A 27,885-nucleotide genomic window follows, 5' to 3' on the forward strand; every position below is an offset into this window, starting at 1 on the left:
TGGCTCGATTTGCCGGAACTTGGGGGATATTTTCCAGTCAAAGGGACTCTAAACTAACTGGTGATGGCCTTGGTTTTCAGTGAAATTGACAGAGCAAAAATATTTGAACGCTCGGTTTCGAGCTTGTACACCGAAATATAGCCCCACTTCATTTTCAGACTTATAGAGTAGCCGAGACCGCCTCACGCACATCGTGATTTTGACCAACTTTGGCTCGATATGCCGGCACTTGGGGGATATTTTCCAGTCCCACGCACTCTGAACTAAGTCGTGTTGGCCTTGGTTTTCAGTGAAATGAACAGAGGAAAAATATTTGCACGCTCCCTTTTGAGCTTCTAGGCCGAAACACAGCCCCACTTCATTTTAAGACTGATAGAGTAGCCGAGACTGTCTAACGCGCATTGTGATTTTGACCAACTCTGGCGCGATTTGCTGGAACTTGGGGGATATTTTCCAGTCCCAGGGACTCTAAACTAACTGGTGATGGCCTTGGTTTTCAGTGAAATGGACAGAGCAAAAATATTTGAACGCTCGGTTTCGAGCTTCTAGGCCGAAATATACCCCCACTTCATTCCAACACTTATAGAGTAGCCGAGACCGCCTTACGCGCATCGTGATTTTGACCAATTTTGGCTCCATTTGCCGGAACTTGGGGAATATATTCCAGTCTCAGGGACTCTAAACTTACTCGTGATGGTCTTGGTTTTCAGTGAAATGGACAGAGCAAAAATATTTGAACGTTCGGTTTCGAGCTTTTAGGCGGAAATACAGCCTCAATTCATTTTAAGACTGACAGAGAAGCCGAGACCGACTTACAGGCATCGTGATTTTGACCAACTTTAGCTCGATTTGCCGGAACTTGGGGCGGATAAATTCCAGTCCCAGGGACTCTAAACTAACTGGTTATGGCCTTGATTTTCAGTGAAATGGACACAGGAAAAATATTTGAACGCTCGGTTTCGAGCTTTGAGGCGGAAATATAGCCCTACTTCATTTTAAGACTGACAGAGTAGCCGAGACCGGCTTACGCGCATCGTGATTTTGACTAGCTTTGGCTCGATTTCCCGGAACTTGCGGGATATTTTCTAGTCCGACGGACTCTAAAATAACTGGTTATGGCCTTGGTTTTCAGTGAAATGGACAGAGCAAAAATATTTGAACGCTCTGTATTGAGCTTTTAGGGGAAATATAGCCCCACTTCATTTTAAGACTAATAGACTAGCCAAGGCCGCCTTACGCAAATCGTTATTTTGACCAACTTTGGCTCGATTTCCGGGAATTTGGGGGATATTTTCCAGTCTCAGGGACTCTCAACTAACTGGTGATGGCCTTCATTTTCAGTGAAATGGACAGAGCAAAAATATTGGAACGCTCTGTTTCGAGCTTCTAGGCCGAAATACAGCCCCACTTCATTTTAAGACTGATAGAGCAGCCAAGTCCGCCTTACGCGCGTCGTGATTTTGTCAACTTTGGCTCGATTTCCGGGAACTTGGGGGATATTTTCAGTCTCAGGGACTCTAAACTAACTGGTGATATCCTTAGTTTTCAGTGAAATGGACAGAGGAAAGATATTTGAACGCTCGGTTTCGAGCTTCTAGGCCGAAATATAGCCCCACTTCATTTTAAGACTGATAGAGTAGCCAAGACCTTCTTATAGTCATCGTAATTTTGACCAACTTTGGCTCCATTTCCCGGAGCTTGGGGGATATTTTCCAGTCCCAGGGAGTTTAAACCAACTGGTGATGACCTTGGTTTTCAGTGAAATGGACAGAGGAAAAATATTTGAGCTCTCGGTTTCAAGCTTCTAGGCCGAAATATAGCCCCACTTCATTTTAAGACTGATAGAGCAGCCAAGTCCGCCTTACGCGCATCGTGATTTTGCCAACTTTGGCTCGATTTCCGGGAACTTGGGGGATATTTTCAGTCTCAGGGACTCTAAACTAACTGGTGATATCCTTAGTTTTCAGTGAAATGGACAGAGGAAAGATATTTGAACGCTCGGTTTCGAGCTTCTAGGCCGAAATATAGCCCCACTTCATTTTAAGACTGATAGAGTAGCCGAGACCGCCTTACGCGCAGCGTAATTTTGACCAATTTTGGCTCGACTTCCCGGAACTTGGGGGATATTTTGCAGTCCGAGGGACTCCTAACTAACTGGTGATTGCCTTGGTTCCCGGTGAAATGGACAGAGCAAAAATATTGGAACGCTCGGTTTCTCGCTTCTAGGCCGAAATATAGCCCCACTTCATTTTAAGACTGAAAGAGTAGCGGAGACCGCCTTACGGGCATCGTAATTTTTACCAACTTTGGCTCGATTTGCTGGAACTTGGGGGATATTTCTAAGTCCCAGGGACTCTAAACTAACTGGTGATAGCCTTCGTTTACAGTGAAATGGACAGAGCAAAAATATTTGAGCGCTAGGTTTAGGCCGAAATATAGCCCCACTTTATTTTAAGACTGATAGAGTAGCCGAGACTACCTTAAGCGCATCGTGTTTTTGACCAACTTTGGCTTGATTTGCCGGAACTTGGGAGATAATTTCCAGTCACAGAGACTCTCAACTAACCGATGATGGGCTTGGTTTTCAGTGATATGGACAGCGCAAAAATATTTGAACGCTCTGTTTCGAGCTTCTAGGCCGAAATACAGCCCCACTTCATTTTAAGACTGATAGAGTAGGCGAGACCGCCTTACACGCATCGTAATTTTGACACACTTTGGCTCGATTTGTCGGAACATGGGGGAAATTTTCCAGTCCCACGGACTCTAAACTAACTGGTGATGGGCTTGGTTTTCAGTGAAATTTACAGAGCAAAAATATTTGAAGGCTCGGTTTCGAGCTTCTAGGTCGAAATATAGCCCCACTTCAGTTTAAGACTTATGGAGTTGCCGAGACCGCCTTACGCGCATCGTGATTTTGACCAATTTTGGCTCGATTTGCCGGAACTTGGGGGATATTTTCCAGTCCCAGGGACTCTAAACTAACTGGTGATGGGCTTGGTTTTCAGTGAAATGGACAGAGGAAAAATATTTGTACGCTCGGTTTCGAGCTTCTAGGGCGAAATATAGCCCCACTTTATTTTAAGACTTATAGAGTAGCCGAGACCGCCTTACGCATCGTGATTTTGACCAACTTCGGCTGCATTTGCCGGAACTTGAGGGATATTTTCCAGTCTCAGGGACTCTAAACTAACTGGTGATTGCCTTATTTTCCAGTGAAATGGACACAGGAAAAATATTTGAATGCTCGGTTTCGAGCTTCTAGGCCGAAATTTAGCCCCACTTCATTTTAAGACTGATAGAGTAGCCGAGACTACCCTAAGCGCATCGTGTTTTTGACCAACTTTGGATCGATTTGCCGGAACTTGGGGGATATTTTCCAGTCACAGGGACCCTAAACTAACTGGTGATTGCCTTAGTTTTCAGTGAAATGGACACAGGAAAAATATTTCAGCGCTCGGTTTCGAGCTTCTAGGCCGAAATATAGCCCCACTTCATTTGAAGACTGATAGAGTAGCCAAGACCGCCTTACACTCATCGTAATTTTGACCAAATTTGGCTCCATTTCCCGGAGCTTGGGGGATATTTTCCAGTCCCAGGGACTCTAAACTAATTGGTGATGGTCTTGGTTTTCAGTGAAATAGACAGAGGAAAAATATTTGACGGCTCGGTTTCGAGGTTCTAGGCCGAAATATAGCCCCACTTCAGTTTAAGACTTATGGAGTAGCCGAAACTGCGTTACGCGCATCGTGATTTAGACCAACTTTCGCTTGATTTGCCGGAACTTGGGGGATATTGTCCAGTCCCAGGGACTCTAAACTAACTGGTGATGGCCTTGGTTTTCAGTGAAATGGACAGAGGAAAAATATTTGAGCACTCGATTTCGAGCGTCTAGGTCGAAATATAGCCCCACTTCATTTGAAGACTGATAGAGTAGCGGAGACCGCCTTACGCGCATTGTGATTTTGACCAACCTTGGCTCGATTTGCCGGAGCTTGGGGGATATTTTCCAGTCCGAGGAACTCTAAAGTAAGTAGTGATAGCCTTGGTTTTCAGCGAAATGGACAGAGGAAAAATATTTGAACGTTCGGTTTTGAGCTTCTGGGGCGAAATATAGCCCCACTTTATTTTGACTTATAGAGTAGGGGAGACCGCCTTACGCGCATCGTGATTTTGACCAACTGTGGCTCGATTTGCCGGAACTTGGGGGATATTTTCCAGTCTCAGGGACTCTAAACTAACTGGTGATTGCCTTAGTTTTCAGTGAAATGGACACAGGAAAGATATTTTAAGGCTCGGTTTCGACCTTCTAGGCCGAAATATAGCCCCACTTCATTTTAAGACTGATAGAGTAGCCGAGATTGCCTTACGCGGATCGTGATTTTGACCAATTTTGGCTCGATTTGCCGGAACTTGGGGGATATTTTCCAGTCCCAGGGACTCTAAACTAACTGGTGATGGCCTTGATTTTCAGTGAAATGGACAGAGGAAAAATATTTGAACTCTTGGTTTCGAGCTTGTCATTTGGTTCGATTTGCCGGAATTTGGGGGATATTTTCCAGTCTCAGGGACTCGAAACTAACTGGTGATTGCCTTAGTTTTCAGTGAAATGGACATAGGAAAGATATTTGAAGGCTCGGTTTCGAGCTTCTAGGCCGAAATATAGCCCCACTTTATCTTGTCGAAGATTTAATTTCATATTTCACTGCTAGATGGTATGGTCATCAATCTCGTTCCCGGGATTCTGTTCCTCTCTCGAGGTAGAGAGAGGAACCGGGAACGAGTTAGATTTACAGTTGCCTCAAGATACGATAAGCAACGCAGTTATGCCGTTCCGAATTTTTCTAAATAATAAAACTACTCCCCTGATTAGATTCGAGTTAGTTCACAACTCATAGTTTATAGAGGGAAACGGTTATGAAGCCCGGGAAATATCAAAGGAGCAAACAAAGATGCCGAAATTTATGTTGAAAGGTGCACGACCTTTTGTTTTGCTTTCATACACTATGGATGAGTTACGTAACCAAAACGTTTGTATTGGTTAGTTCCTCAGTACAGAGTAAACAACTATTGTGTTTTGTGCACGGTCAAGGCCAAAAAAGCGAACAAAAGCCAACAACAAAGAAATTTGTCGGGTTTGGTAACCATTCCCTTCTATTAACTATGCAAAACTTTAGCCCCAAGTCCTTTAGGCCTCTAGGAATTCTTCCTCTACCAAAGGATCAAACTGCTGAACGATAAAGCGCCAAATCGTGCCTCCAGACAAGATGCGGCCTCCCCATGGCCAGACAATCTCTCCTCTCGTCATGAAGTGTCTTCCACCATCAAACCAGTAAAGACTCTCTGTCAACTCAGCAGATTTCTTCATGGTATCGTAGGTGTCTTGACCACGAGAGAACTCATTGAAAGTTTTGTCTTGGATGTTAACACTCTCTAGAGTGCTAGATGATTCTTGCATTTCTTGTTGGTGGTTCATCTTCGGAGCCGAGGATTCCATTCAGGTAGATAATGAGGTATCCACCGATGGAGAATCTACAAGCTAGATAAGCATTCTTCCAGCAAGATGAACGAGGCTCGATGTCCTGGACGAACTCCAGGTTACTTTTGCTCACCCCAACACTGCCTGAAACAATCTTCATGGGAAAATCAGTCTCGTTGATGAACTGTACCATATGTGACATCTTTGTGTTTATGACATTAGCGACCATTGCAGTGGGTCCCCCTGTCTTCGTTTTCGTATTTGACTTCTTAGTGTATACCACAGTAGCGGCCATTTCACTGGCTCCTTCGGTCTTCTGTTCCGAACTTGACGTCTTTGTGTACACCACATTAGCCATCATTTCAGGGAGTTCTTCTGTCTTGGGGTTGCGGCGGACGCGATTTCCAGGATGGATTTGATGCCCGTCTAATCTTATCTTCACCGACTGGCGTGACACTTTCTTCGCAGCAAGTTCCACTGTGGCCAAATCCTGCATTTCTTGCAAATCTAAGCTGCCTCTGACTTCTTCTACCAGACTCTTACCACGCACATTCCTGCTTAAAACGACGATCTTTGTCAGTTTTCCACCCTCATACGGAAGCCCTCCAAGAAATGTCAAGTATCTCACCTCAGACAAGAAAGAAAGCTTTTTTTTGGCATCCTCTCTTTGACAGATCATTTTTCGATCCACGGCGTCTTCAACTTTTTTATACTCGCTTCCCAGCTCTGTAAATTTTCCTTAAGCTGCCATAAGAAGGGCCATGAAACAGCAATAAGCCTCACAATAAGTGACCACAGCTCTCACGAAATCGGCCACGTCAGGGTCTTTTGTCAGGTTATCTTCGTACTTAAAAGGCAGCGGTGACTCGAATCTGCTGGACAGCTCACCCATGAATTGAACATAATCATTCCACAAGTTGGGGTCGTCCAGTTTCTCTCCAAGTTTCATCGCTTGCAGTTGGGATTTCTGATCTGATACACGGCGTCTGAGCCCATCGTATTTCTGGTCCTGTAGCCTTTTGTTGAAGTGAAGCAGTTCATCATGCACAGCTTTTGCCAGCTGGTCCACCACACTTGGCTGATGTGGTTCGCTTTCTGTGAGAAGTGTGCCAATGATGCTACAGACTGCTTTAGTGACTGGGCCCAACAGCTCTCCAACGGTTGCCGAGATGAAGTCTAAAACAGCTCTCGTTGTTTCCAGGGAATCTTCACTATTGAACTTTTCTATGCCATTTGTGGTAGCTATGAGAACTTTTCTCACATTTTCAATAGATATCAGCTCTTCGTCGTGTTCTTCTTTCTTCTGCTGCTGCTTTTTCACCCAGTTGCTTATGGCGTCGAGCTCGTTGTAAAAACTGAGTTTCGTTGAGGACTGACGTGAATCAGAAAAGTCTTTCAACTTCAAACGCAAGGAGTTCACCGCGAGTTCCATAGTGAAAACGCTTTGATGATAGTTACTTTGACTCTCGGCCATTGGTATCTAAATGAGCCAGTAAATTGGAATTATGAATTATCACTCGTCATAGGGTATTGGTGCACTGTACTTTGCGAGTCGGTCAGTGTGGACTGCAGACTGCATACCGGGGGTAAAATGCACAATACAGTCTTTTTAGTATATATCGTGTTATTTCCGTTATTGAGTGTTCATCTCAAACAGGGTTCTTCGGGCTATTAGAGTGAAAGTCTGCACTCGGGTTAGCCTGAATAACGATCCGTGAAGCCCGTTTCCCGGGCTCTCAATGATGGAAACAGTAACATGAGTCAGTTAAAAAGTCTGCAGTCTGAATTTTACCCTCAGTCTGAATTGTACCTCCGGTCTGCAGTCTACAGTCTTCGATTTACACTAACCAAATGGCGAGTTTAAAATACAAGTTTTTAAAACTGTGACATGAAATAGCCTCCAGCAGGAAAAGAAGGGTTTACATACTTAAAAAACTCGGGTGATAATTATACTGGGGTTTAATTTTATTAACCCCCGTTTTCGGTGGATGCTAAGATATCATGATCAATCACGGTCAGTGTAAAAGGAAGGTTACGGACTGCGCACTATGGACCGGGGGTAAAATGCAGAACGCAGACGTAAACAGGCTAACTGGAACGTCATCAGTCAGGTTAACCGGAGCGATTGAATTCAGGCCCCGGGGATTCAGGCTTACCGGAGCTTTATTCAGGCTTACCGGAGCGATATTCGGGCCCCGGGGATTTACGCTAACCGGAGCGTTATTTTGGCTGGCTTACTGGAGTGATATTCTGGCTAACCAGAGTGATATTCAGGCTAACCGGAGTGACATTCAGGATAACCGGAGCGATATTCAGGATAACCAGAGTGATATTCAGGCTGTTAAACCGGAGTGCATGCTTTCACTACGATTAGCCTAACCCTGTTTAAGATTAGCACTCGATAATGGAAACAATAGGATGTAGATTTGAAAAGTCTACAATCTGCAGTCTGAATTCTTTCCCAACGGTCTGCAGTCTGCAGTCAACGTTATACGCTCACCGTGATCGATCATCCCGCTATTCTGATTTTAGAAATGTCCTATTCTTCGCAGAGGAGCGGAAGCAGGTAAAACGCGTACTGCTTTGATTAGATCAACATAATTTTCAGACAATTGCGTTACTGCATGGGCTACCTTGGTTAAATAAAGTTACTTACTTACTTACTTACTATACATTCGAGGAAGTCACTTACCTTGTATATATTTGTACATTCGTAGCAAACACACTAACTTGACTGACTGTTTTAGTCTACAACAATGGTCAAGTTTCATTCATCATCAACAAGCCGCCCTCTCTTATCAAGGCACGTGAACCTTCCAGGAATGTGTTGAAAATGACCTGATTGGTTGATCGATCGTTTGCGGTTTAATTAAGTGTAAATACTTGTAAATTGTTGAACTCAACACTTTGCGTCTTATCGGTCTCGCTGACAAATATTTGGAGAGTTGGCCGTCGAGGCCAAAATCATAATTTGTTACACTTTGTGAGTGAGATTCAGATTTACAAATTTGAAGTTCAAAGGCCTGATTAACGGAGGTAATCAGCATTTTACGTCGACAAAATTATTCCGCGAGCGGTTGTGCCATTGAAAGGTAATTTACTGTCTGACTGTCTCATTGAATGATCACAATTTCCTTTGTCTACGGGTGGCACGTTAGCTCCGGGCTGACTGAAATAGTTTCTATGGGCGGATAATTTATGCAAGGAGCACGATTATCAACCGGAACACACAGACGCTTTCTGCGATTTTTTCTGTTAGAGAGGGAAGCTGTCACACAGGCTATATTAACAACACAAGTTTACAAATCACAACTGCTTCTAGCCTGAATTTCAGCCGCCTCCTCCGCTCGTTAAGTCACTAGGGGAGAGAGACGTCTGAAAGCACTGGGTGATAATGCTGTCCGGTGACGTCACTAGTCAAATGTGGTAATTAATGCAATTTTATTTTAGGCCTTCATTTATACAGGGGTTATCAATCACACGCGACCTTCAGCGCAAAAGCGTCTAGACAAAACCTAAGTTTTGGTGGACGTCAATCATCTCCGCCTCCTTACCGACTATATACAAAATTTACAAGAAAACTGCAGCGGTCCACTCGTATCAGAACGCATATTTTCTCGTCGAAAATTGTTACCACCGGCTTCCCGAATTAAGTTCGACGCAAGTACGCCGTCTGAACCAGCTGTCGCTCCAAAGTCGCTCTTAAGTCGAACTTAATCAAGTTTGGTTCGGCACATCAGTGGAGCGGCGTTTGGATCGGGCCTTAGCGAGCGGAGGAGGCGGCTGAATTTCAGGATAAACTGCATCCGGGTACCACACAAAACCCCGCTCTTTATCACCAGGCTCACTGGGATCTTTGGCCAGCGGGGTCCCTTGTTCATACCTCATGTAAGCAGTATCAAAAGTGTCACCTACACCTTAGCAACGAGGAGGCGGAGGAGCTGAACCGTTGAATTTTGTTTTTTTCCACAGAAAGCGTTTGTGTTTCTATATTTCCATCCCTGTGTTGCTAATGATGAGTGAAACTGCTATCATATTCTTCACTTGGAGAAGCTTATTTTTGAGAAATATCCAACATGGATGAAGGAAATCCAACATGGCCGGCCTTGCTCCATTTGGTCGAGACGATCAACCTTTGCTTGATGTGAAAATTGTCGGGGGAAAACGAGTTGAAATCGAAGTTGATAAATATGGAAATCCCTTGAATCAGGCAAAGAGAACTGATCATCCAGGAACGAATTTCCAAACTCAGCAGCACGGAGGAAATTCTTCAGTTTTGTCGAGTACAAGTTCAGCAAAATCTTCAGCTGCATTTATTCCTCCATGGGTCAGCAGAGGTGATACACCTCCGAGAAAGCTTTTAAAATCGCTGGAAAATCCTGATGATGGAAGTAATAACGCCGCAGAAGGATTACGGAGGTTTTCTTCGCCGAGTTCCCACGCAGTTTTACCACCTATTAGAAATAAGCTTACCTCGAGTGTTGATGTTGAAGAGAAGACCAAATCTCTTGCTTCGAGACTAACTGCAGTTCTCGGGGGGTTTGACACGTTGAGGTTGAAAGATGCCTATCTCAGCTTTGCTGGCTTTGATTCGACTTTATCAGGCTTTGTTGCTGCCGAGCAAATCGAGAGAGAATTTTTTAGGCTGCAAATTCCAGTCAGAGGGGAACTTTTGAATGAAGTGTTGTCTATGTTCATGTCAGCTCACAGACCTAACTGGGTAAATTATGAACAACTTTTGAAGTTTTTGAGCAACGCTGTCCAACCAGTTGTCACGAGAGAGTTTCATATCCCACAACTTGATTTATCATCAAACCCAGGTGACAGACTGCAGCAGAAGTTGTCAAAGAAGTCCTCGAGGGATAATAACTTGCCATTGAAGCCAAATCAGGTATCACCAAGAGCTGATGACTCACAAAAAGGTCGCCAGAGCTCAATAGCAGTGAAAAAAGCTTTTCAGGACAGGCAAGATACTGCCATTTTGTTACAAGTGGAGCAAATCCTTAAAGAAGTTGATAATGCACAGCAACATATTCACATTTTAAGAAGAGCTTTGGAGGAACAGGATGTGGAAAAAGCAGAATTTATATCCTCACAAAAGGTATCAAACTTTTTAATGATTTCTATGCTTATAATTATACAAACTGGTGATAAAATTTTTTTGATCATATCTATAACAAAATTCTTGATCCTGTTGGTTCTTGTCATGCCTATTTGTCATGTAATTGGTGCATGATCATGTGGGCATCCAATTACAGATATCCAATTTGAACATTTTGTGATTGGAAACCTGTAATTGGATACTTACACCATTTGCAAGTCAATTATGCATGCTTTAATGGCTTCCTTTTCAATGTTTCCTACAGTTTTTAAAACTTTTGGAAAGCACTGCTGACTTAAAATGCTCAAAAGAAGTTCTTAAAAAGATTTTTTTTAATTTTGAAATTTGTTGTAGATAAAAGTAATTAGTAATTGGACCTCATGTCCTATAATTTATAATAGTAATTGGACAGGGTGGAGTACAATTCAGGGAGTAATTAGGCGAGTAATTTCAAAATCGGATGGGAGCAAAGCACAAGGCCGATTTGAAATTTGAACCCCCTTCTCTTACATGTGTATATTCTGTATCTGCTCCAGGAGACTTGACCAATTTTTGACTCAGAGACAAGTGAAACAGAGAAAATTGAGACTCCAAGACTCATCACAAAGGATTCTGAGATTTCAACATTAGAAGAGACCTAAGATTTTCTAGGACTATTTGCCGCCCTTAGTGAATGGTGGCAGCGTAATAATGGACATGAGTATAAGTTGCAAGCTAATTTTTGTCTAAAAATATATTGTGTACAATGTATTTTGTGCCTTTTACATGCAGTCCTGAGGAAATTGAGTTCTTGAATGAGTATTTTTTATTTTCCTTGAAAAGTACTTCTAAACCAAAGTCAGAATACTGTTTAAAGCTTATTATGTAAATCCTTCTTTTAGAGCTATACATGCAATCAATGGTTAAGCCTTTTCGTTAAAACAGAGCATATTTCCAATACCTGTTTGGTAACAAGTTTGACAGGTTTTGTCCTTCTTGTTTTTCAGTTAAAAACACTGTGTTTACGACATCACATTCCTTTTAACAACTCCTTGTTAGATAAGATCATCAACCGACTTGACACATACAACTCTGGAAAAGTGAGGTAACTAAGGGTTTTTAGGATGCTTTATGACTGTGTTACATGTAAACCGGACAGTTAACTTGACCCTGCTTTGCTGTCAATCATTTTAAAATTCTATTTGTTTTGTAAAACTGAGTATGTCCTTGTAAAGTTACTTACTCTAGAAGTTAAATTTGAATTGCACTGTATTAGAGGGTGAAAAAATAAAAACAGTTTCCCGATAGTTTTTCTTTAAAAAAAAACCTTGCCATCCAATTATGTCTGTTTTCTGAACTATAAGTCTGTGTACCAAATGGCCACAGTTACATAGCCCTTTGCATACACTCTTCCCTTTGCATGAATTGTTTGCCTTTAATGATAGGCTTTGTTGACCAATGAGCATGCCAAGTAACTGGATAATTGTTCATCTTGTTTTTTATCTTAGTTGTTGGCATCCATCAAATTTGTCATTGTTCCTTTTTTGGAGATGTATATCATGAGTGTAACAGGGGAGAAGGGTCTAAATGGGCTGCTCTTTCACATCACCCCTTCCTTTTTGCCCAGAAGAACCTGATATTCAGGTTACAGTTACAAAGCCCTCTGCCCAGATCCCTCCCTCTGCGGTGGTACAGTTACATTGGACATAGTAACATGACCGCACCCCTTAGCAAAATGCTGACCATTTATATGTTTTCTTAGTTGGTTGAAATTCATCACATTTGTTGAGTGGGCCTTGTCTCTTCCTTTGCCAAACATTACTTCAATAACAAAATAATAATCATTTGCTATTTTTCTCAGTTGGCTGGAATTCATCTCATTTGTTGAGCGAGCCTTGCCACTTCCCTCACAGAGCAGTACTTCAAGTCCCAGTCTGAGTAGAGATGGTGGTGGTCATGGTCTAGAAACTCCTCCTTCCAGACCAGTTTGGGATACAAGGCAGCCCCTAAAGGGTGTCAGTAGAGAGGGAAGACGTATGTCCCCAGTGAGCACAATGGATCAAAGAGATGCATTTGAGGAACAACAGAGATATTTAGGTAAATAGACTGTTAAAGCTTTTATCTCCACGGACTGATATTGTTGCATTATAAACCGCTGGAGTGCTTATGCAGATGCAACAGGTTCAAATCCTGGTGAAGACCCAAAATATTGTTTTGAATGTAATTTGCAATTGCTTAAATTGCAATGATCCAAACCAGGGCTCGAACATGGACGACTTAATCCGGAGTCCAGGGCACTGAATAATGCAAAGTTAAACTTCCATCTCTGCCAGCCCACATTATGATTCCAAAGTCTTCTTAACTTCCATAGCCTGCATAGCTTGTACAAAATTGGGGCGAGAACAAGAAATCAACGGAGTAGGAGGTGTGGGCCTCCGTGTCCCTCTCCATTGATTTTTTGCTCTTGCAGGGTTCCCACAGGTCATGGAAAACCTGGAAAGTCATGGAATTTATTATTTCAATTTCCAGGCCTAGAAAGTCATGGAATTTTAAAGTGGGTCATGGAAAGTCATGGGAAAGTAATATGCTTTCTGAGAATAAAAAGGCAAAAAGACAAAAAATGAAAGAACAATGAGTATGAAACAGGCTTTTATTTCAGTTCAAATAGACACAAACATCCATTTTTCCATTATAATGCTTCAAAATATGTTAAATAAGTGATTGTTTTGATACTTCTGTGAGGGTAGCTGCCTAACTTTGGTCATGGAAAACTCAGAAAAGTCATGGAAGAGGTCATGGAAATTCATGGAATTTTGAAAGCTGAAAAAATGAGTAAGAACCCTGTCTTGCCCCAATTTTTGTGCAACCAGCAGGCTAGAAACTGTGAGCAGGAACACTTGCTGGGTATGCTATAGCTTCCTTTTAAGATTCTGTTGGTCACTCTCTCTTTTATTTCACTAATCTGATCTTCTGTTATTATTGTAGTAAATCGTTTGGAGGAACAGGAGAGGGTCAATCAACAGGATAAAGATTCTTATCGTCAGAAATCACTTCCGAAGCATCTTAAATCTGATGGGAGAGGTGGCAATGATTATGTCATGTCACAAGAAACTGAAGAAGAAACACGACAACTAAAGGAAAGGCGTGAGGAGTTATTAAGAAGACAACAAGAGTTGATTGAGCAAAAACGGCAGATCCAGAGGGAACAAGAAGAAATTAGCCATTTTATACAAAACCAGAAGGAGAAGTTGTATGGTGGAGACAGGGATTACGATCCCCTGCATTATATTGAGGAGGAGAGTAAGGTTGAGCGGTTCATGAAGCTGGCAAATGCTTTGTATGTCTGCGATCAGGATCAGTCAGGTGGGTAATGGCCTGGGGGTACTCCCATATATATATGCTCTTTGGGTATGTGCCACTGTGAAGGGTATGGTTTTCAGCCAGTCTAGTCTGGGTTAGGGTATAGAAATCAGACAATTTTGGTCTGGGATAGGGTATAATTTTTTTGGGAAAGTGGCCAATGTATAAATTATTTGATCCAGAACAGGGTTCTTTACCTGCGGTTCTATAATAGAAATTGAAACTGGGAAGTGAGATATTCACATAAACAGAATTATTACAACCCACTATCATGATATCACAACAAACTGGAAAACTACAATTTCAGCTTTTCCTCGCAGTTCAATCTTGTACTGTAATGAGCTTCGATCTCAGGTGTTCTTTTCCAGCTCTGGTCAATAAAAAGGTTTAGTATCCCATCATTTTAATTTTTGTATTCAATGTGACCTGGTTATTTCAAACCCTGCTACATGTATTTCAAACTGTTTTTCTTTTTTGGTAAGAGTACTCTGATGACTGGCTTTTTGAAAAAAAGAAACAGTTTATTTGTGTTTACTTGTCTGGGCAAGTTGCAAGATTTTTTTCAAGCCATTCCCAGCTTGCCAAACATGAAACAAAGGGAAACAAGTTGATTAAATTTGACGTTGACTCACTTGTTAAACCAAGAGCGGACCTTCTTTTGCTGTCCTGTTGTTGAGCCCTGGCACAACAACTGCTTGAGTTGGTTATTTTTTCTTTCCTTCACAAGTCTTTATTTCATTTGTTTTTGATTGGCAGGTCTTATAGAGGCTGACATGGCTCGTCGTCTGTTGAATAACTATAACTTAGTAAATCAACTGGACTTCTCAGCGGAGTTGATTGAAAACACCATAAGAAGCTGTTCAACTATAGACGACAAAGTTAGTGTAGATGATGTAATAGATGAACTTAAAGGTCATCTTTAAAAGGTATTCAAGCGTGCTCTCGGGTGTGGTGTGCGAGTAGGCTGGGTTAATCACAGAGGCGAGAAGGTATTAGACTCCTCGCCCCCAGGATTTCGCGCGGCCATTTTTTTCTCGCGGTTTTCTTTCGCGTCACGCACGACGGACTAAGCGAAAGAGGGACTACTCGTAGTCTAAGAAGGCATAAACAATCGTTTTATCTTTAAAAGAGGGTCTGTATGAGTGTCTGGAATATCAGTTATCAGTTGAAATCACACCTCTTTTCTCAGCGATCAGTGTATTTTTCAAAATCTCAGATCTCCGTTACCGTAGACTGCCCTTATAAGCCCTGGGCTAATACATTATAAGCCCTGAGCTTATACGACGTCGTAAGAGGTTTTAGGGGATGGGCTTATAAACGGAGGGGCTATATCCGGCGGGCTTATACGCGAAATAAAAAGACCGTTTCAAAATGAGCTACAGCAGTGTTGATGGAAATAGTTTTTTTTAAAAATATATACTGGTTTTTATTTAAGCTTAAAAACGTCATAAATCAAATTCAATTCATTTTAAACAAGAAGGGAGCTTATATTTGGGGGGCAGGGAGGGGGGAGGGATGGCTAACAATATTTCAACCCCCACGAGAATTACGCGCGAATCTAAGACCTTGATTGATATCATTTGCAGTAATCGATCGGAAGTGATATTTTGTCTACAGGTAGACGGTTCTCTAACCAGGGGGGCTTATAAGAGGTAGTTTACGGTTTGAAGAACGCTTTATTTCTCGGCTGGTAGTTGCATTTTTGATAGTGTTTATGAGGTAAACCTCATCCGGACCCTCTTACAAGCATTCGCTATTCCCCTATTACGTCATTTGATCATATAAGGTCAAGAGAACACCAGAAACATGAAAAAGTATTTCACTGAAGTGTCCCATTTTAGAAATGAATAACAAGAAGAATGTATTAAGATAATATATCCCGTATTCGATGGTTTAAAACATTTGCGGACATAGCACTGCCGCTAATTGGGGACACCCAAATTAGTTAGCATTATAAAAACTAGTTACAATATAATGATTGTAAAATATCCGCGCGTATTTACTGGTATCCATCAAGCCATGCAATTTTTTGTATGTATTCACTAGTGAAATGTAATTCAAAAGTGCAGCTCTTCAGTGAAAAGACAGATTCCTTCAAGGTATACACCTTTTAATGTGCTCGGCTCCCCACGACATCACTGCGCCGTTAGGTTATGTGGCATGCATAGCTAGCGTTTGAACGCGTTTTGACCGCGCAAAAATTGCGGCTAGACCAAAAAAATGGACGAAACGGGACTCGATTTTTTGGTCCCGCTCCAATTTTTCGCGCGGTCAGAATGTTACACAGGCTAAGCTGAGAGTGTCAGTAAATGAAATCAGTCAATCAAAACGTTCTTCAATCAGAAAGTTATGCAATAAATCTCTTGTCAACCGAGCTAAACTGCGATCAGGTTTTTTTCTTCGCTTCCGCCGTTGCGAAGAAAAAACTTTGCCTGACTTCAGCTGTAATGGCTCGGGACTATACTGGGAGAATGTCGGCACATGGAGTTTTTTGTATGGAACTCGCTTATCTCGAACCAATTTCAACAACCCTTGATGTAGAGACCTGGGACTGATACTCGACCAGCGCGGCCCTCACGCAACCTCGTTCCCAGGGTCTCTTATCTTCCCACCCTCCTAGAGTAAGGTCTTTTGGTCTTCCTCTCTCGCCCCAGGGAACGAGGTTGGCCATCACGCTCATTGTTGATAAGTTATTGATCGCTAAGTTGGCTCTGATTAAACCTTGTGAATGGCGTTTTACAGAGCAGAGTTTTACCTTTATTTGTTGTAAATAGTTTTAAGGTAAATTCCCGCGAACGTCTTGTAAATAACATACCTCTTGTACATGTAAAAAAAAAAAAGAAAAAAACTAACAGAGAAAACGTTTTGATGTTTGAAGACCTTTGAAGGTCTGTAAATACAGATGTGTAACATTAAATATGCCGAGACAGAGAATTAAAGATATTTATAGCGGAGCAGTTGAATGTCAGAATGTAACGCAAGTAAACCTTTTGTAAAAACAGTAAAACTATCACCAGGAGTACTCGTTGAAGGGTCCGTGGTCTCAAATTGCCTTTGAACTGGAATAGGCCATTTCCGAGTTGCTTTTTGCCTCTGTGCCAAAAAGAGTCTTCGTGCGATACCATTCATATGAAAACGAGTTCCGCCTACAGGTTCATTTTCATGCGGATCAAACTTATTTCGTTAAGAAAGGTTTTACTCGAAGATTTTTTTTTCGAAACAGAGGTACAAGGTAACTCGGAAATGATTCTTCAATTGCAGATCAACTTTATTTACATGCACAATCTTTTTTTTTTTGTCCTACGCGCAACTTTGCCGGTTTATGCTTTATTTCTGTCATGCGTACTCTACAAATGAAGCCTCCTGGCTTTCGATGGTACCCAGGCAACCCCCCTTTGTAAGAATGCGATGCGCGTGGAGATGTGGGTCTGTTATACTCGGAAAATAGCCCCAAGCCTCTCCGCATTCCGCTTCTTAACCATTAAACGTCGCGCTCCCTGTTTCCTGCATTTCACTGTCAAAATACAATGGCGTTCACGACGAGGCTGTGCTGGTTCTTTCTCCATTTAGGTTACCAGGGGTTAACTATGGAGATAGTTGAGACGTCTTACTTTGCGCACACTCAGTAATTTTTTTATCCACAACGCTTACGCGCCGCGCACAGGAAGACCGTGTTGCTGGCATCCTGGCGTCTTTGGTGCACTCGCGCGGAGAGACCCAACCTCATTCGCATGAGCGGAAAGAAGGGAAACCTTGAAAACCAGGTTTGGTCGTGGTAAAGGTTTTGATTACCAGCCTCAGTCTCTCAGTCTTTATCCCTGCGGCACATAAATGCGCTATTTGGCGGCAGAGAATGTGGTTAGCGGTTTTCAGTTCCCTGTCTCTCTTCAATTCGATTAGCCAGTAGAGCGTTTCTCATCTTCCGCCCTTTTCCTCTTCTTCTTCTTCTTCCTGGGCGACTCACCTCCTTCAATTCTGAAGATTCTAGTGAGCATATAAATAAAAAAAAAACTACAAATTAAAATAAGGCTAAAATGCTATAATAAAAACTAAATAATAATAATAATAGCAATAATGATAACAACAACAATAATAATAATAATAATAATAATAATAATAATAATAATAAAGTCAAAGTCAACATCGTTTGGTTTGGCCTTGGTCAGGCGGCAGGCTTTTCTTGAAGGCCGTCAAGTTTGGTGCATTTACTGTTTCATTGGCCAGGCTGTTCCACTCTCGTATCGTTCTCGGGAAAAACGAGTACATGTGGTAGTCCGTCTTTGAGCGGGGAATTTTGTACGCATCTGAATTTACGTGCCGTGATCTCCTTTGAAGTGGAGTCATGAACTCTTGTCTCCTTGTCTCTCCTTCTTGTCTCCTTGTCTCTCCTCTGATCTCCACTCAACCTCATTTGCATAAAGCTTCTTTCGTTTTCCAAGACAGGCTTATCTGACGGGAATGAAAACAGGACATGAAATGTAACTTCTTGTTATCACGGTTTTTGTTTTGGCTCCAAACTGAGACATCTTGATCACTGTTGGATGAGTTTGTTTATTTAGCCGATTATTTTTTAGTTGGCAGCCATAACTGCCCTTGTGGACTTGTAGACTTGTGGACTTATGGACTTGTAACAATGATGTGCCGGGAAAAAAAAGGTTTTTTTTTTTACTGAAATGGAAATAGTTCAAATGTCTGCTGAATGAAACTTTCAATTCACTCGACTTATTTCTTCAAACATTTAAAATTTGTGTTATTTTCAAACCAAACGCAAAAACACCAACCCCTTGTGTATTTCAAAAGGAAGTATTATAAGATTATTATCCCCATGGGGCGGGCTGACATACCGCTATAACAGATCAAGCAGTGTTTCAGATGTGTGGAGCGGGTGTGGAGGTTATTATTTTACTGGAAGTTGTGTCTAAAGCCAAGCCCTGCGGAAAATAAACAGTTGTGACGTACAATAAGTCGAACTGGCTTTCACGTGAACGCCTCAGTGGAAGTTGGGGTAAATTCTGCGTCAAAAGTAACATGTTGAATGAAGAGCATTCTGCCGCGAGCAACGTTCACAGTTTGACGGTGAATAGTGAATTTATAAATCAATCAAAAGTTGCGTCACCCGTGAGTAAACTGAAGAGGACGATTGAGCTGAAAAGAAGTTATTCCTGGGCAGCCTCAGTAACTGATCGCATCAGGAGGCGAAAGAATCTGTTTAACAAGCCAGCTAAAGGTATGTTATGCATTTTCATAGACAACACTGCAATGGGTCGATAACAAGATGATCAGGAGGTACATTGGTTTGGTTATTGTTATTCCCTACTTGTATATGCAGTAGGATTACTGTTGAAAGAAAAGAAGAGAAATCTGCGCCATCCATTCACCGTATTCAGCTGAAATGCACTCATTGATTATAGCGGGATGACTCCGTACTCTTTCATTTATCGCGATATATTGTATAATTTTCTTTTCTGACTTCCACATATTTTTTTTTATTAATGTTAGTTCTGAAAGTAAGGTCTTCTTGCTGTGCGTTTTTTGTAGTTCATGTAGTCGTAGTTCTTGTGTGGTGTCGATATAACTTGACAAGGTAATGTTATTGCCCCTGGGAGAATTAAGACGTTGATGACTCTTTGGAAAAAAAGTTTTAATAGAAAAAGGGTATTGGTTCCAATGACTGTGATATATCTCTTCTTTCTTGTGCTCTTTGTCATCGAATCGATCCCATAAACAATAGTGGCAAATACATATGGGGAATTGCGAAGATAACTAGTGTTTCAGCACTGAGAAACAAGAGTAACCCATCATTAAACAGCTAGTAAATAAATCAACAAACTACTCAATCAATCAATCAATCAATCAATGCAATCGATCGATCGATCATTCGATTGATTGATTCTTCGAACGAATGATCCTAATGCATATTGCCAACAACTCTTTTAGAAAACGCATCGTGAACTGCAGTGTTGGTACATATGCCGTAAGCAGGAACAGGAAGTTTGCTGAGCAAGAGCACTTTATTTTGAGTACGGATCTACTGAAATCAGTTTGACTTATAATTACGGTGGTACAGTGACCCAAAAAGGAAAAATTTAGCTTGCATATCTGGCGGGATTTCGTGCGAGTGCCCCCTTCTTGCGGGATTTCCCGCCCGATCGCTTTTTTCGGAGCGGAGAAATAGAGACTTCAAAATAAATGTAAGTGCCACTGTTTTTTGATGTCAAACCAATCAAGAGAGCTGCGAAAGTCAGCGATAAAACTTCCTTTGTTTCGTTAGCGCTGTTTGTTTGTTTTCGCGTCTTGTCACGTCTTTTATTCACGGATTTGTCTATCATTTTCTAAAACAGGCGTTAAAAATAGTTTAGTTTCTAACCAGGTTTGAAGAAAGTTTTCAAACAATGGATTTTTCACGCATAATAGTAACAAATAATCGTTTTTTAATGCGATAAATTTGAATGCGATATTCTATTAGACAACTACAAACAGAATAATACCTGTTTGGAAGAAGATCATTCGTAAATATATAAAGAAAATAATACAAAAAAGCTTGTTTACAAACAGATGGATATTTTAATGTTATTTGCTAATTGACCGAAATATTGGACGAGGTTCGATCGTGCGGCTCCGTTTTGCTATATTGCGCACCGAACAAAGGAAATACTTTTAATAATTTAGCTTATCAAAGTCACGACATCACTTATCAGAAGATTTTATGTTTTGACAACGCATATTTGGTGCGATTTTTTGATTTGGTGTGTTGTTCTTAAGACTAGTAATTACGCCAACAGGAATCGTATAGAAAGATATTTTAAAGTGTTGTCGTCATAAAGTCTGATACAGGTACTATATAAACATGCTTACATAAATATTTGGTCCATACTGAAAGTCCGCCTGATTTAAACGTTGAGAAAATGGTTTTATCGCATACAGAGAATTTCACTTTTCCTGCTAATTTATCGTAGGGTATAAATAAAATTAATCATTTCTACATATTTAACATCTGTTTTATTTTTAGTAAAGGAAAAAAACTATCGACTTCCGATAATCGGTCGTGCGATAATTTATTCGCACCACGTGACGTAGCTTGGGTTTCACCGCCGCTGGGCTAGCTGTCAATCATATGCTGAACGTAAATGGTATTCGCAAACACAAATGGAGAAGACATGAAAACTTAGAATCTTTGACTTATGAAAGTGTTAAATTTTGACCTCAAACGGTCTTCTACATCCCCCAGCCTGCTTCTCTGTACAATGTTAAGAATATGCAAGGCGTTAAATTGAGCGTGACAGGAATTCTGAAGCTATGAGCTCGTCAGTCAAGGCCAAGGCAATATTTCCGTCCATCTCGATAACCAAGAAGAAAGGCAAAACAGGGTCTGGAACAACGTCGCAAACTTCAAATGCACAGTCCTTGCCTTTTCTGCGGCCTCTAACACCGGTTTGTAACTTAAATCTCGTGGCTTTTGTATGGTGTGATCTGGGTTATTTCAAACAGGCGATGAATTATTGTTTTTGTTGTTCTCAAGGAATCCATTCGCAAGCAAGCTCCCCCAAGTCCGAGCGAACCAGGTCGCAGTTTTCCAGCGCGTGGTGCTTCACCGGCTCATTCGCCGTCGCTATCTCGGTGGTCAAATTCCGGCGAAACAAACCTATCAGCGCTGGAAAATGGTTATCAATTGAGCCAGTCAACCCCGGATTTGCGGATCGGGTACAGACATGTTCGGAGTATAAGTCAGCCGGTGAAGCCAGTGGCTGCCACTTCACACAGAGAATCCTTTTCTTCGGTCACATTCCCTGACCGAAGTAACTCGGTTAACAGCGACACTAGTTATTACGCTGAAGCAGCAGAAGTGCCAATGATAGTTCAAGAAGATATCATTGCTTTAACCTGCCATGTCAGGACGTTTTCGGAAGCCCTGAGCTCGCTGCGAAACACGTTTATAGAATGCGAAGGTAAGAAGTGTTTAGCAAAGCACCCTGTGTACGTTGTGTACTTGTATAAAGTCAACTTACTTTTATTCGAATTGTTTAGCGTGTGGGCAAACTGTGAGAAGAAATAATTTGGCATTATCTTTGAGGTGGCTTTGTTAAAATTAAGTTCTCTTTCTGATCCAGGAAATATTTTGTGAAATTTAAGCGCAAATGTCGTACAGAAGGGAGTTAAATACGTAATGTATCTCTTACTAATTAAAATTAAGGAGTATTTGAGACAGCTGAAACCTTTGATTGCTTTTAATCACCTTATTGAATCCTGTGTGGAGATTTTGCTTTCGAAAATAAAACCGTAAGGGTTGGTGACGACCTGCAGATTTCCTCTTCCTTTATTTTGAATTTCTTAATTTTTGCGTCGTGTTCAAATGTCATGTGAGTTGGAAGCTAGCCATTTTTATCGCAGAACTGTTGTCGAATTTGAAACCAAGCATCATAAAGTTTACTAGGTGTTTAAGTCACCAGTTTTTGCATGTCTCAGTCACGAATCTTTTTATATCACGTTGTAACCATTGCGGTTTCGTGTTTTTCATAAATTGTGAGTGACTGGAATTGCAATAACAAACGCCAGTGTTCATGAAGTGTTAAATTCTTGTGTGTTGAGATCAAATGTTTTTGTCACTTTTGTTTTTCGCCACCATAGCTTGTTTTCGAGTTCATTTTTAACAGATTTTGAGATTTAGGAAGCTCATTATGCTGTATTAAAATGCACTACAGTGTTTTATTATTCTAAAATGTACGAGTTTCCATTTACGCGCATAAAATACGACAAAACTGAATTTGTCTTAACAGCATGTCCACAGAAAAAGTAATTTTGCAGCTCCAAGCTGTAAACGAAATTGTTCGAGGTTCTTATGCGAATTTATTTTAAGTTACTGATATTGGTATGTTGTAATTATATCGTTCCTCTTTCCTAAATATATATTCTGTTTTTTTCTTTGACAGTACGGTGCAGGAGTGTTTATTTTGGAGTTGTCTATCTAAATGCCATTTAATTTGATTTGCAATACTCATTCACAGAGCAAACGCGAGGATTTGTTTTGATTGTTTACTTTTCAGTGAATGCCTCAATAACTAACTTGCTTCTCATGCCAACCTTGGATTGCAGAAATTTAGTGAGCACTGTTGATGCGAATTTACTAGGATCTCATTGAGAATATAATGAATCTATAAATCGTTTGAACTTTATCCTCACTTGTAACATGTATGTCAGATCAAGAACGTTCAATTGCCTTTATCCTAAAAATTATCTGATAGTGTTCTAGTTCTTCCATTAGTAAGGGAGGGTCTTGAACTGTGCTGTGACCTTTACATTCATCAAGAGAACCTAACAGTCATACCTTAAATTTTTGCAGCAAATGTTTTCCATACTGGTCTGGCTCCTTCTGTTTTATTTACATGAGCCCTGGTTCTGTTTTACTCAAATGATGTAGTGACTGTCATATTTATACATGACCACTGCTTACTAAGACTGTAATGGTACTTTGTGCATATTTCAGTGGCTATTTCATTGATCCTTAGTATGATAAAAGGGACTCAGTGACTAGAGGAAACTGATTTTCTTTTTGACTTTAACCTCACACTAGGAAAACATTTTAATAGGCAATTTCATATATCTGTAGTGTGCAGTGATTTGCTGGCAAGCTGGTATGAAATGAAGTTGACCCAGCCTACATTTAACTACTCTGGTAGTCTTAAATCATTCGCCCAGCTAGTTATAAGGCCAGTCTGGAGATAAAGATGTTAATTCTCCTGGAAAATATATTGGCAAAGTGCTGCTAAGGAGGGTTTTGTTAAGGGCCAGGCACCAGGCAAATTGACCAGCTGTGAGGATGGTTTTGCCACCTGGAGAAGTTAAGTTCAAAAAGTTTTACTTGCCTGTGAAAATCATTTGCTCTCTTGTTGAAAACATTCGTGAAACCCCTGGCTAAGCTTCCAGCAATCATAGTCACAAGATACTGTCAAAGCACATCTATATGAATGGTGTTCACTTTTTATTATAATTAAAGAAACATGGATATCTTTATGTGCAATTATGCAAACAGCAGTAGCGTGAATTTTGTAGCCAAGTGCCCCAGTGATCCTAAGCTGTAATTACACAGACTGGATCAACAGATAACTTTTAATAACAGTTTGCATCACTCTATCAGATCAGAACACAAAGTGTCAACTCTCTATTTCTTCTTTATTATTTGGTAACATGACCTCATAATCATGTTTACATAGCCTCATAGGCGGCAAAAGATATTGAAGCATGTGGCACTAAATTTTTTTTTTTTCTGTTGTTGGTTGATTTTTTTTTGCTTGTTTTCTAGGATTAAATTTTTATGATTTTGAGAGAGTGGTTCTTCTCACATGAACAAGATAATTTGTGCCTTTTGGCAAGTTACATGCAGATTATTACTGTTATAATAATAATGAATAAAAGCTTTATTTATACTGAAAAACTGATCGGCGCATTCAATATAAAGACCCTGGTATGAACCGGTGATCTGTTAATACCATTGTATCTGTTATTGACACGTGCATTCAAAATACAGGTAAAATAGCAAAACCACTGTGTTCAAAAAACATGTTATGCAGGAGTTTATCAGTTTGTTACAATGGCATCTTCTGGTTATGTTGTTGATTACTGTACTGAAGAACTATGTAAGGTGTGCGCATCCTTGTCCATTTTATCAGGGTTTCACTTTCTTTTTAGTTTGGTTGTTTGTCCTTAGCTTGGAGTAAATAAATCGTCTTGTGTGATCATCTGGGTGAAGGTAGTTCTGAAAAGAACTGTTGTTGGTGACTGACGTTTCGACAACTTGGGGGGAATTCATCTTCAGAGTCAAGTGAATAGTGTTAGTCGGTCGATGACGTTATAAATCTGGTCCGTTGAAAGTGATTGGTCAGTTTAGCCATGATGTTATTGGCTGAAAGATGTGTTTAAAGTTTGTCAGCAGTCATTGGACGGTTCTAGCAAGTTTTGATCCATCCTGTTAGTCAAATTAAGTCGGTCAGTATGAGTTACGCTTATTTTGAGTCAAATTAAGTTGGTCTGTTCGAGGACTGTTTGTCGATTTTGTTTATGTCCTGAATAAGTCGTTTGTAAGGTGCCAGTAGTTGTTGACATTTGTTAAGAGGTGTTTGTTCTAAGTTAGTGTGCCAGCTTTTCCAGAGTCATTCATTGCAAATAACCTGGTACTAGATTACGAATCAAGTGCTCTGATCACTAGGCAACACCACCTTCTCAATGAGTTACGTCAGGGGAATGTGGGTACCACTCCCACTCACTACTATATATGATCTTATCTTCCACCCATTTTGTGGCCTCATGGTTAGTGCCTCATGGTTAATGTGCTCGCCTCCGGATTAAGTGGTTTGGATTCAAGGGCTGGCCAGGGTCATTGTGTTGTCTTCTTGGGCAAGGCAGTTTACTCCCACAGTGTCTCTCTCCACCCAGGTGTATAAATGGGTACCGGCAAACTTAATACTGGGGGTAACCCAGTGATGGACTGGCATCCTATCCAAGTGGGAGTAGAAATATTCCTGGTCACTTCATGCTACTGTAACCCTAGTTAAGCACCAGCCTGAAGGGCCACTTGGTGCATGTGCGGACTCTACCTTAAGTTTACCTTATTTTGTTTCAGATAACCCCGATGATGATCCGCCAGAAGTGAAAGCACATGAACGTCTTGGTGAGGTGCTGTCTGTTCTTAAGGGAGTCCTCAATAAATACCAACCTTTGCACTCAACAGACATTCTCGCATCAGCTGGGACATTGATAAGCAAGGTCAAAAGTCACAATTATGAAGATACAAGTAAAGCACCTGATGAATTCTATGAATCTATTGACCAGCTTGCCTTGGCTTTTAGTAGCAGGTAAAGTAAACTGTAATTTAACTCTTTAGGGTTCTCAGTCAAATACGTAGATTTCTGTAATGTCAAACTCAATGAAAAGGCTGTACACAGTCTGCACTTGTCGTATGAAGGGTTACTTGAATGCATTGCATCTTTATGATGGTTGCAGTGCTGCCAATCCTGTCCCTTACATGCAGTGGCAGTGCTAAAATGTCCACCTTTCTTGAGCAGAGTAGCCACTTGTTCTGGCTTGAAAATACTGAGAACTTTCCTCTTTTTCTGAAGCATGAGACAACTTTATTCAGAATAATTCCCAACATTAGCATGGCTCCACTTTCAACCAGGAAAATTTATGTCATCTCTCTTACCTTCCCATTTTTTGTGCATTGTGCTTCTCCAGTTAGGTGTCCCCTTTCATCAGTGAGAAACCCAGGGTGGGTACTCTGTAAATCATTGGGTAGGGGTGTGCTGCTTGGACACTGAAACCCTTCCTTTATACTAAACCATGATCAGGTTGATTTTGCAACCCTATTCTAGACTAGGCAACAAAAACCTGTACCCCATCTCAGACTAGCTACATGTAGTTTCCATGCAGGAACTTTATCACTATCATACACTGTTAGTAGTACAACATATGTGAACTAAACCAATGTCTAACAAAGTTACTTTCAAGTTTTGATTTCTATTATGAACCAGGGGTGAGGAGCCATGTTCTAGACTAACTTATTTATACACTGGTCACTTTTCCGGTAAATTATATCCTATTGTGGACCGAAACTGATTTCTATACCCCATCCCAGACTAAACTGCCTGAAAACTATACCCTTCACAGAGTCACATACCCATATAATTACATATATGGCAGTACCCCAACCCTTCCCAGACTCTCTCTCCTCTGCTTCCTTTGTCGTTGAGAGAAAGACCCTGGTTGCAGCTGGTCACGTGACCACCCAGAATCTGGGTGATAAAAAAATCTGTTGGTTGGGAGGGGTGGTAGAGTGCTTTAATTGTTGCTGTGATAAACTTTGTGTCAATTTGGGTGGGTTTCAACTCCTCTGGCAGTAGTTAAAAACTACCTCCTTTATCAGGGTTCAAAGTCGACTTTTGCTGAAAATATATAGCAGACTTTCATTCACAAAGAAATTTGGAAGCCGAATGGAGCACAAACTTTTCGACAGTTGGCACATGTTAAATGTCACGTACCAAATCAAAGTGAAACAAGTAGTTTAGTGTTTGAATCTTTGAATTTGGAGGTAATTTATTTTCTTCTTTGTGCAGTATTTTGGATGTTGAAAGTATTTCTGTCACATGGCCGATTAGCATAGAATTCTGACTTGCATTTGATTTACAGCAATGCATGCTTTGTTGACATAAACCTGCGCTTATATTTTGTCTGCATCAGGTTTATCACTGGTTTATTTAAGTTTATATTTAGACAGATGTTTAAACACGGTTCCTTGGCAAAGTCAAGAATTATATTTTTCAAAATGGTAAATAAAACATTGTTTTATATAGTGAACAATGTTCCATGAGGTTACTTCAGGCAACATGAAACAGTGAAACATTTTTACTTCTTAGTAAATCAACCAGCTGGAATTGAAATCAGAGTGTTACGTCAATACACTAGATATATACAGATATATTTTGTTTGACCTGTGTGAAGCTTAGAATAGGACTGCAGAATTTCAAGGTTGTATTTTGCCTGTGTGTGGTTTAATATAGCAATTACCGGTGATCGCCTTTCGTCCGCTTCAGTTGAGATTGACAAAAATTCTTTGTTGACTCTACCCTACCCGGGTGGAAAAGTTTGTGTCACAGGTGGTCACGTGACCAGTCGCAACCAGGGTCTTTCTCTCAATGACAAGGGAGGCAGAGAGGAGAGAGCCTGGAACAAGATTGGTAGTGTCACCCACCAACAAATTTAATGAATTTGTCCATGCTGGGTTCTAATTATTACTGTCTACATTTTATACTACATGTAAGAGCCTCTGGAAATGTAAACCCTTTCTATAAATGACTGTCAAGTATAAATTATTTTTTAAGTATTAAAATTAGCCTCACTAACCTTGTCTTTAAGTTGATAATTCACAATAATTTTTACCTGTAAACAAGGTTAGTGAGACTTATCTAAATACACACAA

General features: G+C 40.8%; 2 protein-coding genes and 1 pseudogene across 4 annotated transcripts in view; 2 read left to right on the plus strand and 1 right to left on the minus strand.

Moving 5' to 3' along the window:
- Positions 1-4,672: 4,672 nt before the first annotated feature.
- Positions 4,673-8,304, minus strand: LOC110055658 (uncharacterized; annotated as a pseudogene). The gene is made up of 2 exons (XR_016206310.1): positions 8,172-8,304; positions 4,673-6,959 (listed from the first exon to the last, which is right to left on the minus strand). The product of XR_016206310.1 is annotated as an uncharacterized LOC110055658 (transcript).
- A 1,042-nt stretch (positions 8,305-9,346) lies between these two features.
- On the plus strand, positions 9,347-16,873 carry LOC110055668 (uncharacterized). The gene is made up of 5 exons (XM_020762053.2): positions 9,347-10,580; positions 11,567-11,664; positions 12,421-12,656; positions 13,545-13,922; positions 14,676-16,873. The coding sequence occupies exons 1-5, from the start codon at positions 9,576-9,578 to the stop codon at positions 14,840-14,842; spliced, it is 1,884 nt and encodes a 627-aa protein (XP_020617712.2). The 5' UTR covers positions 9,347-9,575; the 3' UTR covers positions 14,843-16,873.
- A 4,151-nt stretch (positions 16,874-21,024) lies between these two features.
- LOC110055647 (uncharacterized) overlaps positions 21,025-27,885 on the plus strand; it is a 38,095-nt gene continuing 31,234 nt past the window's right edge. For both annotated transcript variants that reach the window (XM_089286165.1, XM_089286166.1), the window contains exons 1-3: positions 21,025-21,350; positions 21,439-21,865; positions 25,534-25,765. In XM_089286165.1, the coding sequence (XP_089142291.1) occupies positions 21,216-21,350; positions 21,439-21,865; positions 25,534-25,765 (794 nt within the window). In that variant the 5' untranslated portion in view covers positions 21,025-21,215. The remainder of the gene's footprint in view (positions 21,351-21,438; positions 21,866-25,533; positions 25,766-27,885) is intronic.

This window comes from Orbicella faveolata, unplaced genomic scaffold, assembly GCF_042242905.1.
Source record: "Orbicella faveolata isolate gen_17 unplaced genomic scaffold, um_ofav_v1 contig_14, whole genome shotgun sequence".
Classification (NCBI taxonomy): Eukaryota; Metazoa; Cnidaria; class Anthozoa; order Scleractinia; family Merulinidae; genus Orbicella; species Orbicella faveolata.